The 14,040-nt window shown below is 40.7% G+C and overlaps 1 protein-coding gene across 4 annotated transcripts in view; it reads left to right on the forward strand.

Moving 5' to 3' along the window:
• Nucleotides 1–14,040, forward strand: part of RASSF8 (Ras association domain family member 8) — a 140,424-nt gene that overhangs the window by 108,549 nt on the left and 17,835 nt on the right. For all 4 annotated transcript variants that reach the window (XM_050969013.1, XM_050969023.1, XM_050969032.1 and 1 more), the window contains exon 2: nucleotides 9,044–9,246. In XM_050969013.1, the coding sequence (XP_050824970.1) occupies nucleotides 9,129–9,246 (118 nt within the window). In that variant the 5' untranslated portion in view covers nucleotides 9,044–9,128. The remainder of the gene's footprint in view (nucleotides 1–9,043; nucleotides 9,247–14,040) is intronic.

The following is a 14,040-nucleotide window of genomic DNA, read 5'->3' on the forward strand; positions in this document are numbered from 1 at the left end:
GCCCTTCCAGAAGTTCCCTCCATTGAAAGTTGCTATTTTTCAGTAGCGTTGCATTTGCTACATAGGTTCAGTAAATTCTCCATATAGAACAAAGGAAGTGAGATTTTAGGGACCCAGGAGGTCACCACAATGTAGTGAATTTATCTGTTGATTTGACATGGAGTGACTCATGCTGGAATTGATATTAAGTGTGTGTGTATGATTGGTTGGGTAGTTGTATAGTTAACGCTGGAAGAAAGGTTTAGATTGATACCTCTGGAGAGGGACATCTTCTGTCCACTAAACAGGTGAAACCCAGATAGCATCAGTATAAGCTTTCCTATGTTACAACAGTAACACACCCCATCCCAGGTCTGCAGGGCTGACATACAAAGATGAGATGTTTACTTTCCATGCCCATTCAATCCTTGATCTCTACTTAGACTGCCAATTAAAACCAGTTGTGCCAATGGTTTTGTAATTTGGGCACCTGGAATGTGGACTGATGCTATCAGTTTGTTTCTCACAGAACAACAATCCCTCGTCAGATGGTTACTACCAAACTGAGCCAGATTCAAAGTGGTGACTCAGGATGTGAGTGTTTCGGATCCTGTTCACTAGCAGTCTCACCTGAGTCTGAGCCAAACGTATAAAAATAAATTTGCTTGCAACTCCCCAAAATGATCCAATTAATGTATGCTGGTACCTATCTTTGTGTTTTAGATTGTCTACTTCAAGACTCTGGGCTGCTCTGAGGTCTGATGCAGTAGATGGAAATGACAATCACTGGGGCTCAGTGGTATGTCTGAGTTAAGCCTGAAAACCTTTCCCCTTTGTGCCTGAGGCCAGGAGTGATCTTAGAACAGAGCATTTTTTATATTTAGGCTTGACAGAGGGAGAACCTTGGCTCCAGAGTGTTTTTGTTCTTTTTGGATTAAGTATATATGTGTGTGTGCGTGTGTTTGTTTTTTTTAAAGTAATGTTACAAATGCGAAAGTTTCATTCCCAATAGTGGCAGAATAAAACAAGGGAATTAAATAGGCCATCTGTTCCATTAGTATACCTTCTGTTTTGTTTCCTTGCAATACATTTTGTGATGCTTCTCTGGTACTCTGAGATGTGTCCAAGTGTGCCAAACCTCATTGCACTTTGACTCCTACATTTTGGAGCACTGCAGCAAGGATTGAATGAGCTGCTTTTGAAACTATTAACAGTACAAAGTATTGGCCAAATACAATGGCAGTGGGTAGGCTTGGTTCTTTATAGGCAGATGGACTTTAAATTCGCTCTGCAATCGTAAAGCTTTAAAGCCATCCTGCAGAGAATCTCACTTCATGGTCAGCTTGATTCAGTGCTAAGTGGAGTCACAGTTCAATCTTGCACAACACTGTAGTCAATCACCAGCCAGCAGGAGTGAGAGGAGGAGTCAACGTGGCCTCCACCATAGCGCTGCTGCATCTGTCCAGCAGCATCTTCGTAGGGTAGGAAGAGCTAGACATGCTGATGCGATCTTCCGCTCAGTCATGAGAGTTCATGAGGGCACAGTAGGGAAATGACTACAGGCTCCACCTTTCCCACTGACACCAGGAATGCAGTGAAGAAGGGGAAGAGACAGCGCTGAACTAAGGCACCTGATCAGCAGGCTTCAGTCAACATGGCCAGCTGGCGATAGGATGTCTCTGCAAGGCTTTCTTTCTCAAAGGAGAGGGATGCAAAGATCATGTACTAGGAGAGGGCCAAGAATGAAAAATAGGGACCAGAGGGAGGACAGAAGGAGCAGGAGGTGCTAAGATGGTGGGGGGAAGCGGATATGTGAATAAAGAAAACAACAAATCCCAAGGCTATGGGTGAGGGTGGGAATTGAAGAGACAAATTAAAATATTGAAGTAAATGTTAGGGTAGGAGGAGGATTTGAGTGTTTCGGTTACCAGTCCAGCTGATTATGGCAATCCATGCCCCCTTCATCCAAAAAGAAAAATTCTCCCTGCCCACTTGTAAAGGGGAGATTCTGCCATCTCCCCATCTCTACAACAGAAAAATAAAATTGAAACCTAATGAGAGAGAGGAAATCTTCTATAATCAGGAAGAACTTTTAGTGCAGGCTTGCTGTGGATTCTGTTGTTCTGAGGCAGTGCTTCATTTCCTCATTCCGTGCAGCACCGTTAAGGATGCCAAAGGAGTTAAGACCATAATGATGCAGCCAACTGCTGCTAGATTGCTACTTGTGATGTTCCCTAGATGCAAGTCAGCTAAATATCTTGTGTCATAAACAGATAGCTAAGGGTTAATGTCTCTTTCACCTGAAGCACCTGACCAGAGGACCAATCAGGAAACCGGATTTTTTCAACTTTGGGTGGAGGGAATTGAGTGTCTGAGTCTTTTGTCTTTGTTTTCCGTCTGCCTGCTTTCTCTGAGCTTTGGAGAAGTAGTTCTACTTTCTAGTCTTCTGTTTCTAAGTGTAAGGACAAAGAGATCAGATAGTAAGTTATATGGTTTCTTTTCTTTGGTATTTGCATGAATATAAGTGCTGGAGTGCTTTGATTTGTATTCTTTTGGAATAAGGCTGTTTATTCAATATTCTTTTAAGCAATTGACCCTGTGTTGTATCATCTTAATACAGAGAGAACATTTGTACTTATTTTTCTTTCTTTTTATATAAAGCTTTCTTTTAAGACCTGTTGGAGTTTTTCTTTACTTCAGGGAAATTGAGTCTGTACTCACCAGGGAATTGGTGGGAGGAAGAAATCAAGGGGAGATTTGTGTGTTGGATCGCTAGCCTGATTTTGCATTCCCTCTCGGGAAATAGGAAAGTACTTTTGTTTCCAGGATTGGGAACGGAGAGGGGGAGTCCCTCTGTGTAGTTTCACAGAGCTTGTGTCTGTGTATCTCTCCAGGAGCACCTGGAGGGGGGAAGGGAAAAAGGATTATTTCCCTTGGTTGTGAGACTCAAGGGATTTGGGTCTTGGGGTCCCCAGGGAAGGTTTTTCAGAGGGACCAGAGTGCCCCAAAACACTCTAATTTTTTGGGTGGTGGCAGCAGGTACCAGGTCCAAGCTGGTAGCTAAGCTTGGAGGTTTTCATGCTAACCCCCATATTTTGGACGCTAAGGTCCAAATCTGGGACTAAGGTTATGACATCTTGTATCAGAAACAACAATCCTTGGGGTTTGAGTGGGCCTCTTTCCTTGTCTAGAGGTGAGACTCCCTGAAGGTGGGGTGCTTATTGCTAGGGAACACCTCTTCCAGTTAATGGAGAGTTTTGATAGCCTTTTATATCAGGGCTTTCTGGCACTGCTACAGCCAAAATTTCCTTTGTCCTGGTCCTGAATGACTTATCTTAGCATGGATATGAGTTAGGCCTGTGAGCAGTGTTTAATTTGTAATGAAAGAGGTGCCAGGGCTCAACCAATTTTTTTACTTTCATAACTGACACGACAAGCCCAGAGGTGCCAGGGGAATGAACTGCCAAGCCTAGAGGTATCAGGGCGAAGACCTGGCACAAATTAAACATTGCCTGTGAGGCAAGGTTCATCATTTCTCCCCATCCACCCTACCCTACCCCATCCTTGTCTTCAAGGATTCCTTAGGCAATGCTGGTAGCCTCAGAGACCTTAAGTTGTTGAAAGGGATGATAAGCTGAGAGAGTTCTCTTGTGACCCACCAAAAATGTGGAGGCTTGATGTACCTTCGGTAACCAGGTATTTTCATTTTCATGTCCAAAGCTAGCTCAGGCAGATGAGGTGCTACATAAAACTATGTACAAGAACCAAGTAAAACGCTGCAGAAAAGAGACCTCATAGTTGGTCTCCTGAATCAAATGTATAATCAAAAGGATTTTACTGGTGGGATAGATAGAACCTTACAGGATCTTTCCCATTCGCCATATTGTGCAGGAGGCTTAGCTAAATATTAGCTGGCTTGTTCCTAATGGCAAGTTCACCATTCCCAATCATCTGGAAAATGTTACTTTCTTCCTGGATACCAGAAATCCTGTGCTGGGGGGAACAGTCTTTCTTCCCTGTCCATAAGTGGTAATGCCATATCCTTGTATATTATTTCAAAAGAGCTTGACAGACTCTCTTGCCTGTAACCTAGCCTAGATGTAGGGAAGGATTAAGGCAAGGTATTTGGGATCCAGATTCTGATGCAGTAGAATGTCATTGGGTAGCAGAAGGCACTGCCCACAGCTGACTAGTGGTGTGGAACCTGGGAGTTGGGGGAGGAGGAGTTGTGTGCTGGTTCTGGTCAAATTATTTAGGTCAAATTGCACAAGAAAGTGCAGCTTTGAGTGAGGCAAGAAAGGAAGGAATAGAGAGGAAAGATTTGGTAAACTCTTGGCTAATATAGTGCTAATCTACTCCGATCTAGTAATAAAGTAATTTATATAGCTGAGTGGTGTGCTAGTTGCTTTATAGTCAAGAAGATGACCAGAGGTGTGCTAATGAAGTCAGCAGGAATTCTGCCATTGATTTCAATAGAACCAGGAGTTCACCCTAGTCTCAGTCCAAAAATACCCTCAACCTAAATGGACAATGTAGAGATGAGGGAGGTATGAAACTGCCATATTAATTTTAAATTATCAGAAATGATTAACTCTTCTGGGGAAGGGCTAGGTTTTATAGATATTTATTATGAATTACTTTTCCACAGCACCTGAAAGAGTGGAAGGCACTTCAGAGAAGCACAAAAATAGGATATCTATTCCAATAGGCGCGCAGTCTATAGCTTAGCTGTGCAGGTGACAAACCAGTAGTGAAGGGAAGCTGTGAGGTAGAGGATAACAGCAGTATAGTTAGTATACTCACACAGAGTGACATTTCAATTTTTTTCCTTTAGAAAATAAGAGAATATGAAGATCTAAGACAGAATGGGACTAAGGGGGGCCTTAAGGGAAAAGGTTTGAGCATGGTGAATCAAAGTAAGTGAGGCGATCCAGCTGAACCAAACTCCTGGACCTAAAACATACAAGAACTTTAGGACATATCTGATGAGAGCCATATTATGACTCATGCCCATCTCCTGTGCAGATAAGCGTCAAACCTCCGTTGGTATAGAAATGTTATAGAACAATATGAGTCATCCTCACCACTCTTTCCAATCCTTGCTAAAACCAGGAACTAGGGCAACATGGCACAGATTTTTATTTTATTAGTTGAATTATATTCAAACATCCAAGGTAGTTGAAGTTCACTTTCCATTTAGTTAAGAGGTTCAAGCTAGTTCTTATTTTTATCCAGTCCTAGTTAAGGTGACTAATTTATATGCTATTCAAGGCAAGAGCTGAGGCAAGAGTTACGTTCTGTGTTTGCCTAGTGCCAACGCATTCTGAGCACTAACTCCAATGTAAAAAATAGATATAGATATAAATAGTTTTTTTATATTTTTGATACCAGCACATACCTCACTGAGAATGTAGAAAAACCAATAACTGAACAATATTAAGAGTTTGGCAACAAACAATGACTTGAACAAGTGTGAGATGGGGGAGGGGAGGAAGAAATTGTAATAGAAAAGGTAGTCTAGCCTCATAAGTGAGTGGATCTTTTGGGAAGAGAGATGGCATTAAAGGCCAAAATATTTTTCTCCTTTCTCAACCATTATACTATAAAAAGTTGACAGGAGTCTTATAATCCAGATTCATTCCACATTACATTAGATTGATAATGGTTTATTTGGAAGCATGTAATATATATGAAATCACTACATCAGACCATAATGTCTGAAGTCCATGTGTGCGTTCCATTTGGCAGATATTAGGAAGCTTGACATATTAATGTCTTTGGTGATCATGCATTCGGTTCTGTGTGTGGGCACTGATGCCATGCTGATTGAAGCACATACAATAAACTGCTTTCGTTGTTTTGCTTTCCTTTTCCTGTTTGTTCCAGTAAGGTTATTTAGCCCTTCTAAATTTCAAATGTTAGTATTTTTCCTTAACTTGAACCACTGCAAAAGAGATTTTATTGTTCAGAACATTTGATTTTTTTGAAACAGGAAGTGACTGCAATATTCTACTAAAGAATAATTTTGATTTTTTTTCAAATAAAGGCATGCAGAAAATGGAAATGCAAAACCGTTTGCTACACTGAATGCAGGACAGTTCATTAGGTATGTTGACTGTGGGGGGAGCACTAGCTGTCTTGCTAAATTAAAATAATACTTTGGATGTTGACAGACAGAAAAGAATTAGGGCTGTTGGATTCTTTGACGTGTGTGTTGTCACAGAGAGAGCGAGCTTGTTTTCTGCCAGTAAATCTGAACTGTCCAACTCTCAGCAGTATATTAAATTAATTAGCAAAGTTCTTTACATTTTCAGTTGGAATATGAAGTCTGTTTATTTGCGAAGACAGCCTTTCCAAAAATAAACAATTAAAGGTACCTGATGACAGAACAAGGAGTAATGGTCTCAAGTTGCAGTGGAGGAGGTTTAGGTTGGATATTAGGAAAAACATTTTCACTCAGAGAGTGGTGAAGCACTGGAATGGGTTACCTAGGAATGTGGTGAAATCCCCATCCTTTGAGGTTTTTAAGGTCAGGCTTGACAAAGCCCTGGCTGGGATGATTTAGTTGGGAATTGGTCCTGCTTTGAGCAGGGGGTTGGACTAGGTGACCTCCTGAGGTCCCTTCCAACCCTGATATTCTATGATTCTAAAGGTGACTGGGACCTTTTATGAGGCTTTTCAGTCATTCCGTTATATTATGGGCCAATAAAAGACCTCCTTAGTTGATTGGTATATGGCAGTAGTCTTAACCAGATGAGCAACTTCAGTATTCGTATTAGTAATACTTCCATATGCAGGTTGTGTTTGAAATACAATTTTATGTGTGGGAAGTATATTTGTTTAAACTGTTAAATCCCGCTGTGGATTAATTTTACATGATGCTTACTGAAAAGAATGTTACTGTGCATGAAGTAGAATTCTTAAGAGGCTTGACATATATTACTTTGAGTTTAAAGAGTTGAACATATTTGAGATCTGCTTTTATTTATACACTTGGAAACAAATATTCACTAGTCCTTGTTTTTGTTTTTTGAAATAGATATTTCACACAATTGCGTTTGTGTGTGCTGGACAGACTTCACAGCTGAGTCCCTCGATGCTGCTTCAGACTTGAGTGGGGGCTGGTTCAGGCCCTATTTGCATGTTGGGGGGGGGCAAAGGGAGCCCTTTGTTGGCTCTGAGTCACACCCTCCCTAATGAGGATCAGTATGCCTCCTGAACAGCACTTCAGATACCTGCCAGTTGTAACAAACAAGGTGCTGGGTTTAAAACTGAATAATCTCTTCTATATTATAACTATTTTGTTACATATAGAAGCTGATAAATGTTTGCATCCTAAGAAGAATGCAGTTCAGTTTACAATTTGTAAAATGGGAGCTATTTAGCAGTTACTTTAAGTTCTTTCTGCCCCAATTCTGCCTGCAAGCACAATTGCACTGAATCCATCAGCATCATCAAATTCCAGCTGTTTTGTGCAACCAAGCCTTCTTTTTCTTTTGCTAATCTCCTCTAAGTAACTTTCAGGTCTCTTTTTTTTTTCTTTCTGTGTTGTCCACTTTCTTGATACTTTAAAAACATCTTTTCTTGTTTGATCCCCTTTATCCATGTGGGATTACACAAATATTTCAGTTTCCTTTGCAGAATTAACTTGGTTTATTTTTCTCCATCTGTTATGTAATTCAGCGGTCATTTACGATTTAGAAGGCAAACCAATATCACTAGTATCGTATCTTAAGCCATCTAGGTAATGCTTCCCTGGAGTTTACTTTGAAGTCTTTGAAATTCAACATCTTCACTGTCCGGGCAAGAAATTAACTTTTTTGTGGGACATAATCCAGGCAGATTTGTTTCAGCTCTCTCTCTCTCTCTCTCTCTCTCTCTCTCTCTCTCTCACACACACACACTCACAACCTTGGAAAGCTGAACTGTTGCAAAACCACATTTATTCAGAGCTGTAGTTTGAAACTAAAGCTGACAACCCTTGCATGGTTCGACTGCTGTTAATGAGGAGTAGGTCTATACTGGCAGCCGATCACAAGGAATAGGCAAGGAATAAACTGTTTTTATGAGGTGCTCACAAATTAGTTCTCCCAACTTTTTGTCTGCTGTTCCTGTACTTCAGTTCCATTCTTTCCAATACTAGCATAGTGATGAATTTGGGAATACATTTTATATTGCATTTCTGTTTACTCAAAATTAAATTTTAAAATTGAAAAGGAGTATCTTTTTTGTTTTAAATTTTTCCTCTTGAAGTTTGTTTTTAATGTTGGATGTGGTGGTGATAGAATGCAATGAGCCAGTTCTTCAGCTAGAGTAACCTGGCATATTTTCACTGAAGGCAATGGAGATACACTGAATTATGCCAGCTGCAGATTGGTGCAATTTGTCTCTGTTTTGGTAATATATTCAATGCAATATATGTGAAAGGTTCAGGATTTTTATTTGTTTTTCTCACTTTAATTTTAGGAATTACTTTCTGCCCATTTCTCAAAATGTTGAGTGTTCTGTTTGTAAATACTTGCCAAGTACTATATGGTAGGCAAAAAAACTTGTATGAAACTTAAACTTTATTACTTTAGAGTAAACTGTTGTAGCTGGGGGAAAAGAGGAGAGCGAGTAAAGAGACACTGGTAAAATTAAAATCATTTTAAAAAAACTGTTAGTAAAACTGCAAGTTATTAAAACCATATGAATTTTTAAAATCGGGTTTACTCTCCTTTATTTCTGCTAGGTTTTTTTATGTTTATTTGGTATGTGATGAAATTTTCTCATCTTGAACAGGAATTATCAGTTTCATTTTCCTGTTCTTGAGACCTACCACAGTGCTGCTGTGCTAGGGTTTCCAGCCCTAAAAGAGAATGCAGAAATGCCCTCAAAATGAGTTCATTTAAAAATAAAAATTGTATCTCTTTCCATGTTACAAAACCTAACTCGGTTTAAAATGTTTGACATTGAAGTAGGCCTCCCCACCCCTAACCCCATAAATGTTAAGTAAATTATTGTTTGTTTGTAATATAAGTTGTCAGTGCCTTACACTAAAAGGCAGAATTATTTTCTTTTCCAGCTGATGACTAGAAGTCACCCTCTTCATCTTTGGTGTAGCTGTAAACATGACTTGACATCCTGATGACTGCATTCATGGCTCTTGGATGATCTGGTGCACCATGGAGCTCAAAGTATGGGTGGATGGAGTCCAGAGAATCGTTTGTGGGGTTACTGAAGTCACAACTTGCCAGGAGGTGGTGATAGCCCTGGCTCAGGCTATAGGTATGGAAAAGGGTTACTTGGATTGGTGGGAATGAATTGGTGTGATGTATTTTATTAAACCAGATGGAGGATAGCCTAGTCTCCTGAGGGTCGAAATACTCTAGTTTAATTTTGGTTGTTGGGTTTAGTGTGGTGTTGATGGCATGCGATATACAGAAAATCAGACTAGATATCTGGTGGTCCTTTTCTAGACTTGCTTTGAGGCCCCTCAGGGTTTGGCTAAAATATATAGCTATAATGAGTCATTTGAAATTTGCAAAAAGGAAATGTGTGCACATATCGGCAAACTTTTTAGTTCTGCATGAAGTTACTCTCCAGCTAATAACATGCTGCTCTTCGTTTGAGTTTGTAAATGCAGCCCACGTATTTTCTTTAATAGACTTTAAGGACTAAACTGTCAGTGCTGGTTGCTAAGTACCAAGGAAGAACTGAGCTAGCACAAAATAACTAGCTGTCTTTTATACAAGCTAGTGATATTCGTTGAAATTATATACATTGCAAGTATTCCTAGCTGCCCACCAATAGTGTAGTCTCTTCAGTTCTTCTCTTCTTAATGTTACCCTTTCATTAGCATTGTGTGATGGTAGATGTGTCTTGAAAATCTGCATAAGAAGTGTGTTCAGTGTTCTGGTTGCTATTTGCTAAAACAGTTTGTGTAGACATCATTCACTCAAGTACTTGCAGGGTATGTCTATCCTGGACACTAAGCCCAGGCTCGAACTTAGGTTTTAGCCTTTCCTTCCATCAGATAGTCTGACTCAGGTCAGCAGGCACTCAGGATCTAGATCTTAGGGGCTGGGTCAGAGCCTGAGTCCCATTGTGACTCAGGTCTAAGCTCTATCATTTTGCAGCGTGGCCACAGACCCAAGTCAGAATGTCTATATAGTGCAACACATATGTGTTAGCTGGACTGAGATCCAAGTTCAGCTATTGTAAGCCCAGGTTTACGGTGCTCTGTTGACACCCACGCATGGACTTAAAAACACTGAGTCCATAAGCCTGAGTCCCACAGACCCAGGCTTAATTTGCAGTGCAGACATACCCACAGTGGCCATTTATCAGTGTTGCCAGACTGTTCTCAAATTTTGTAGGGTTTTTAAAAAATAATTACTAAGTCTTAGAGCCCACTCAAGCAAGAAAACCCATGCCATGGAGAACTTCTGCTGACACCACCTCAGCAGACCAAGGATGGGCTGAGAGCAGCAAAGGTCCCCAGCCCCCCCCACAGAGTCCAATATTAGGGTTTTTGGCAAGAGACCCCTCAAAACCCAGCCGCTTTGAGTTCACAACCCGTTGGGATGAATAGAGCAGTTCACACCTCTCAGAGCTATGGCTTCTCTGCAAAGTTCAGCAAACATTTGTGCATCAAGTAGACTTGAGTCATGTTTTCTTTGTAACAGTGAGGGCTATAAATATACTTTATAATATAATTTTAGATTACTTTGACTCTAGGAGCTGGGGCCACAGGCACATTCCTGTAACATCTATCCCTTCATCTGGCCCTGTTGGCCAGAGACCTACCTTGAGAGCTTTTTTTCAGATCTTGCTATATTTCCCTCACCAACCAACCCTTTCTGTCATGATCCAACATCTTCCCTATGCTTCTAGGGCCTACTGAAGGACATCAAGCCTGTTTGATAACAGTGGTTTGATGTGTCACCCGCACACAGCACAATTTTGCATTCTGCATGTACATTTTTGAAGTGAAGTCAATTATGTACCAAACTTAAATGGCTTATGCAGTCGAGCTATCAGGTACCAAAATGGAAAAGCTACTAACCCTTTAGGAGAACAGACTGTGTGTCACTGCCTGCCTCCCCTAGGCCTTCTGTAAAGCCTGCCATGAATTTTGAGATAGATTGTGCATTCTATTGGATGAAATGACCTTTTTATTTTTTTAAAACTCACACAAGGGGTATAGCCATCTCTGCCAGCAGCAAGTTAAGCACTACCTTATGTGCATCCATACAAATTGATTTGTCCACCCATGCCAGCTTGTCAGGTGGCTTAGTCATCAGTAGCATCTGTCAGAGGGGCTTGACTTATAAGTGGCTATAATTTTTTCATCAGTGCCTTAGGAAAGCCCTCATCTGGCATTTTGTGGTAGATATGAGCCAGTTGCTATTGGCCTCCACCTTGGCTGGTTCTGACCTTAAATTTTCAATGGTGCAGAGTCTGTATCCTAAGTAAGTCACACCAGCCATGCCAAGCTAATAACCATCTGTCTCAGAGGCTGCTATTGGTATGCTTCCAAAGTTTTGCAGATATTTTTGTTTTTTCCATTTCTAACTGTACATGATTGTGATTGTCCTAGATTAAAAACCATTGCAAAGCTGCACAGATCCATTAACCTGTTTATTGACCAACCTGGAATGTAGCAGGTACATCAGTCATGCCAAAACAACACCAGGAGCTCTTGCAGCCGTCAGACTGATTTTTTACAGTAGGATTGTGTGATGAAAGCACTGGCCAGTGGTAACTGCCATTACCCCTTAAAGTCATTCATAGCTCACGAACCGTCTCAAATACAATGCAGCTTTCTATTTCCTCACAGTACTGAAGAAATAATTTTACAACAAATTTTTAAAAGGGCATTTGGGGAGGTCAGAAACGAGCCACTCTGCTTTTGAGTTCTGCACTTTGATTTCTATTCTTCACTACATCACTCATTCTTCCCTTCCCCCTCATTTTGGCTTGTGCTTCTGTACTTATTTACTCTAGCTTTTTCCTCTTTCTTTGTCTCCTGCTCTGGAACTGCCAGTCTCACCTTTGTCTAGCAGGATCTGACATGCTTGCTTTCTTCTCATACAGGTGGCATCCCTCCAGCTCAGTCTCTATCTGGCACTCTTCCACCTGTATCTCTTTCAGCTTCAGTCGAATGGCTGCACTTCGTTTGTACACCAATGACTCCTGCTGTTTTGGCTCACCCAATCAGTGGTTCTCCGATTCCTGGAATTCCTCTCTGTCCCAAACCCTTATTGTGTGTTAAGCACCATTTGTTGATTTCTCCATTCCTTGCTGTGATGAGTGGGCTTCTACCAATCTCTTACTGGCCAAACAAACAATGACGGGCAGGAACACCATCTATCCCTGAACCCATAGAAGTTTCACAAGATGCTGCCACTAAACCTAAATTTCACTGGTGTCTAAACTGCTCCTCTTCTTTTCTTCATTGTTTTAATCAGTTTCATATCAACATCTTCCCCTTGGTGGTGCCCCTTTGTTAATGCAGACAGAGAAGCCTGAGCAGGAATATTTTGACACCAGAACTAACTCACAGTCATCACCCACTCCAGGGACCCTAACCTTAAACCCTAACTCTGATGCCTGCCTTCATCACCTCTGCCTTGACAGTGGCCAGTTGGTGCTGCAGGTCTGCAAAAGTTATCACATTACAGGCACAGAAATGCCATCAATCTGAGTGTTAGGCTTCATTTCACTCGACCAGTAAGAGACTGGTGAAAACCTCCTCATCTCAGGAAGAAATAGAGAAATCACCAAAAGTTGATTATCCCTCAGTGAGGGCTTCGGATGGGAAAGTGCCAGATAGCATTCCTCCACCTTAGTCTCTATTTGAACACCATTCAAAACAATGGAGCTATGATAGTTTACACCAGGTGATGACCTGCTCCCTGGGGACTTGGGGCCTGATCCTGTGGAATTAGTAAGAGTTCTGCCACAAACATACTTTTGATGGTAGGATAAGGCTTTTAACCTGTGCCTTAGGATAAGGCTTTTAACCTGTGCCTTACAAGTTTGTGGCCCCTTCTGTTGGCCCTTCCATGGAAAGCACATTTCTGTCTTGTGTCCATCAAGAGTGCATTTCTGATGGATGTAACTGCTCAGGTACATTGTAGAAAACAGCAAACTTTTCATGTAGAATCCCATTTGTTCCCCTCCTCCCCCCCATCTATCTTATCTATAAATAGAAAATGATACTGCTCAAAGTTTTTACTCAAAGTAGATGTCCGTTTCCATCTCACTTGGAAGTCAGTTTTGTTTGTTTTGTTTTTAAATCTGGAATTCTCCTTGGCCTTTTAGGAAAGTTGATTTAAAAAAAAATTGGGAGATCATTATGGCTGAAGGAATATTACTTTCAGATAATACATTTTCCTATAGCTGTGTCTTGGAAGGAGCTGGAAATGATTTAGCTGGAGGAGATGATCTACACTCTTCAGTAAAGAAGTAGAGCTACCAAGTTGTGTATGTTTACCTCTACTGAAAAAACTTCCCACTGGAATATTGAGGAACAATTACGTTACACTGTACAGGTTTCATCTAGTACTATATGATTGTTACAAGGTGAGGAAAACTTAGCCATGCTGGATGAGTCAGAGAAACATAATTTCCGTAAAGAGAGAGAGAGGTGTGATGGTGGTGGTGGTGGTTTTTTCTCCAAAAGGTAAAATTAAAGACAAGCAGCTTACAGTTTAAATAGAAAAGCAGGAAGTCTCACTATGAAAACGAACTTTTGCCAGGAGATGTGAGCTGCTTTTTCCATTGTACTCGTTGTTGTTTAAAAATAGACAAGTCCTGCTAGTTTTCTGCTTCTTACCAGCATTAGTACATCTGTTTTTCTTCGAGGGATCTTATGAACATTTCACCGGTGCAGCTTCTGATAAAGAGGATCTTCTCTTTTTTTATTCCCCTTTTTTTAATGTTGAAAACTACAAGCCAAGTTGTTGTGTTTTTTTGTTTTTTGTTTTTTTTTTGAAGGAACTTTAGAGGTGAAAACATGTCAGTAATAATTGTATTACAGCAGTTCTTAGAATCCCCACACAGATCAGGACCCCA

This window comes from Gopherus flavomarginatus, chromosome 1 (genome assembly GCF_025201925.1).
Source record: "Gopherus flavomarginatus isolate rGopFla2 chromosome 1, rGopFla2.mat.asm, whole genome shotgun sequence".
Lineage (NCBI taxonomy): Eukaryota > Metazoa > Chordata > Testudines > Testudinidae > Gopherus > Gopherus flavomarginatus.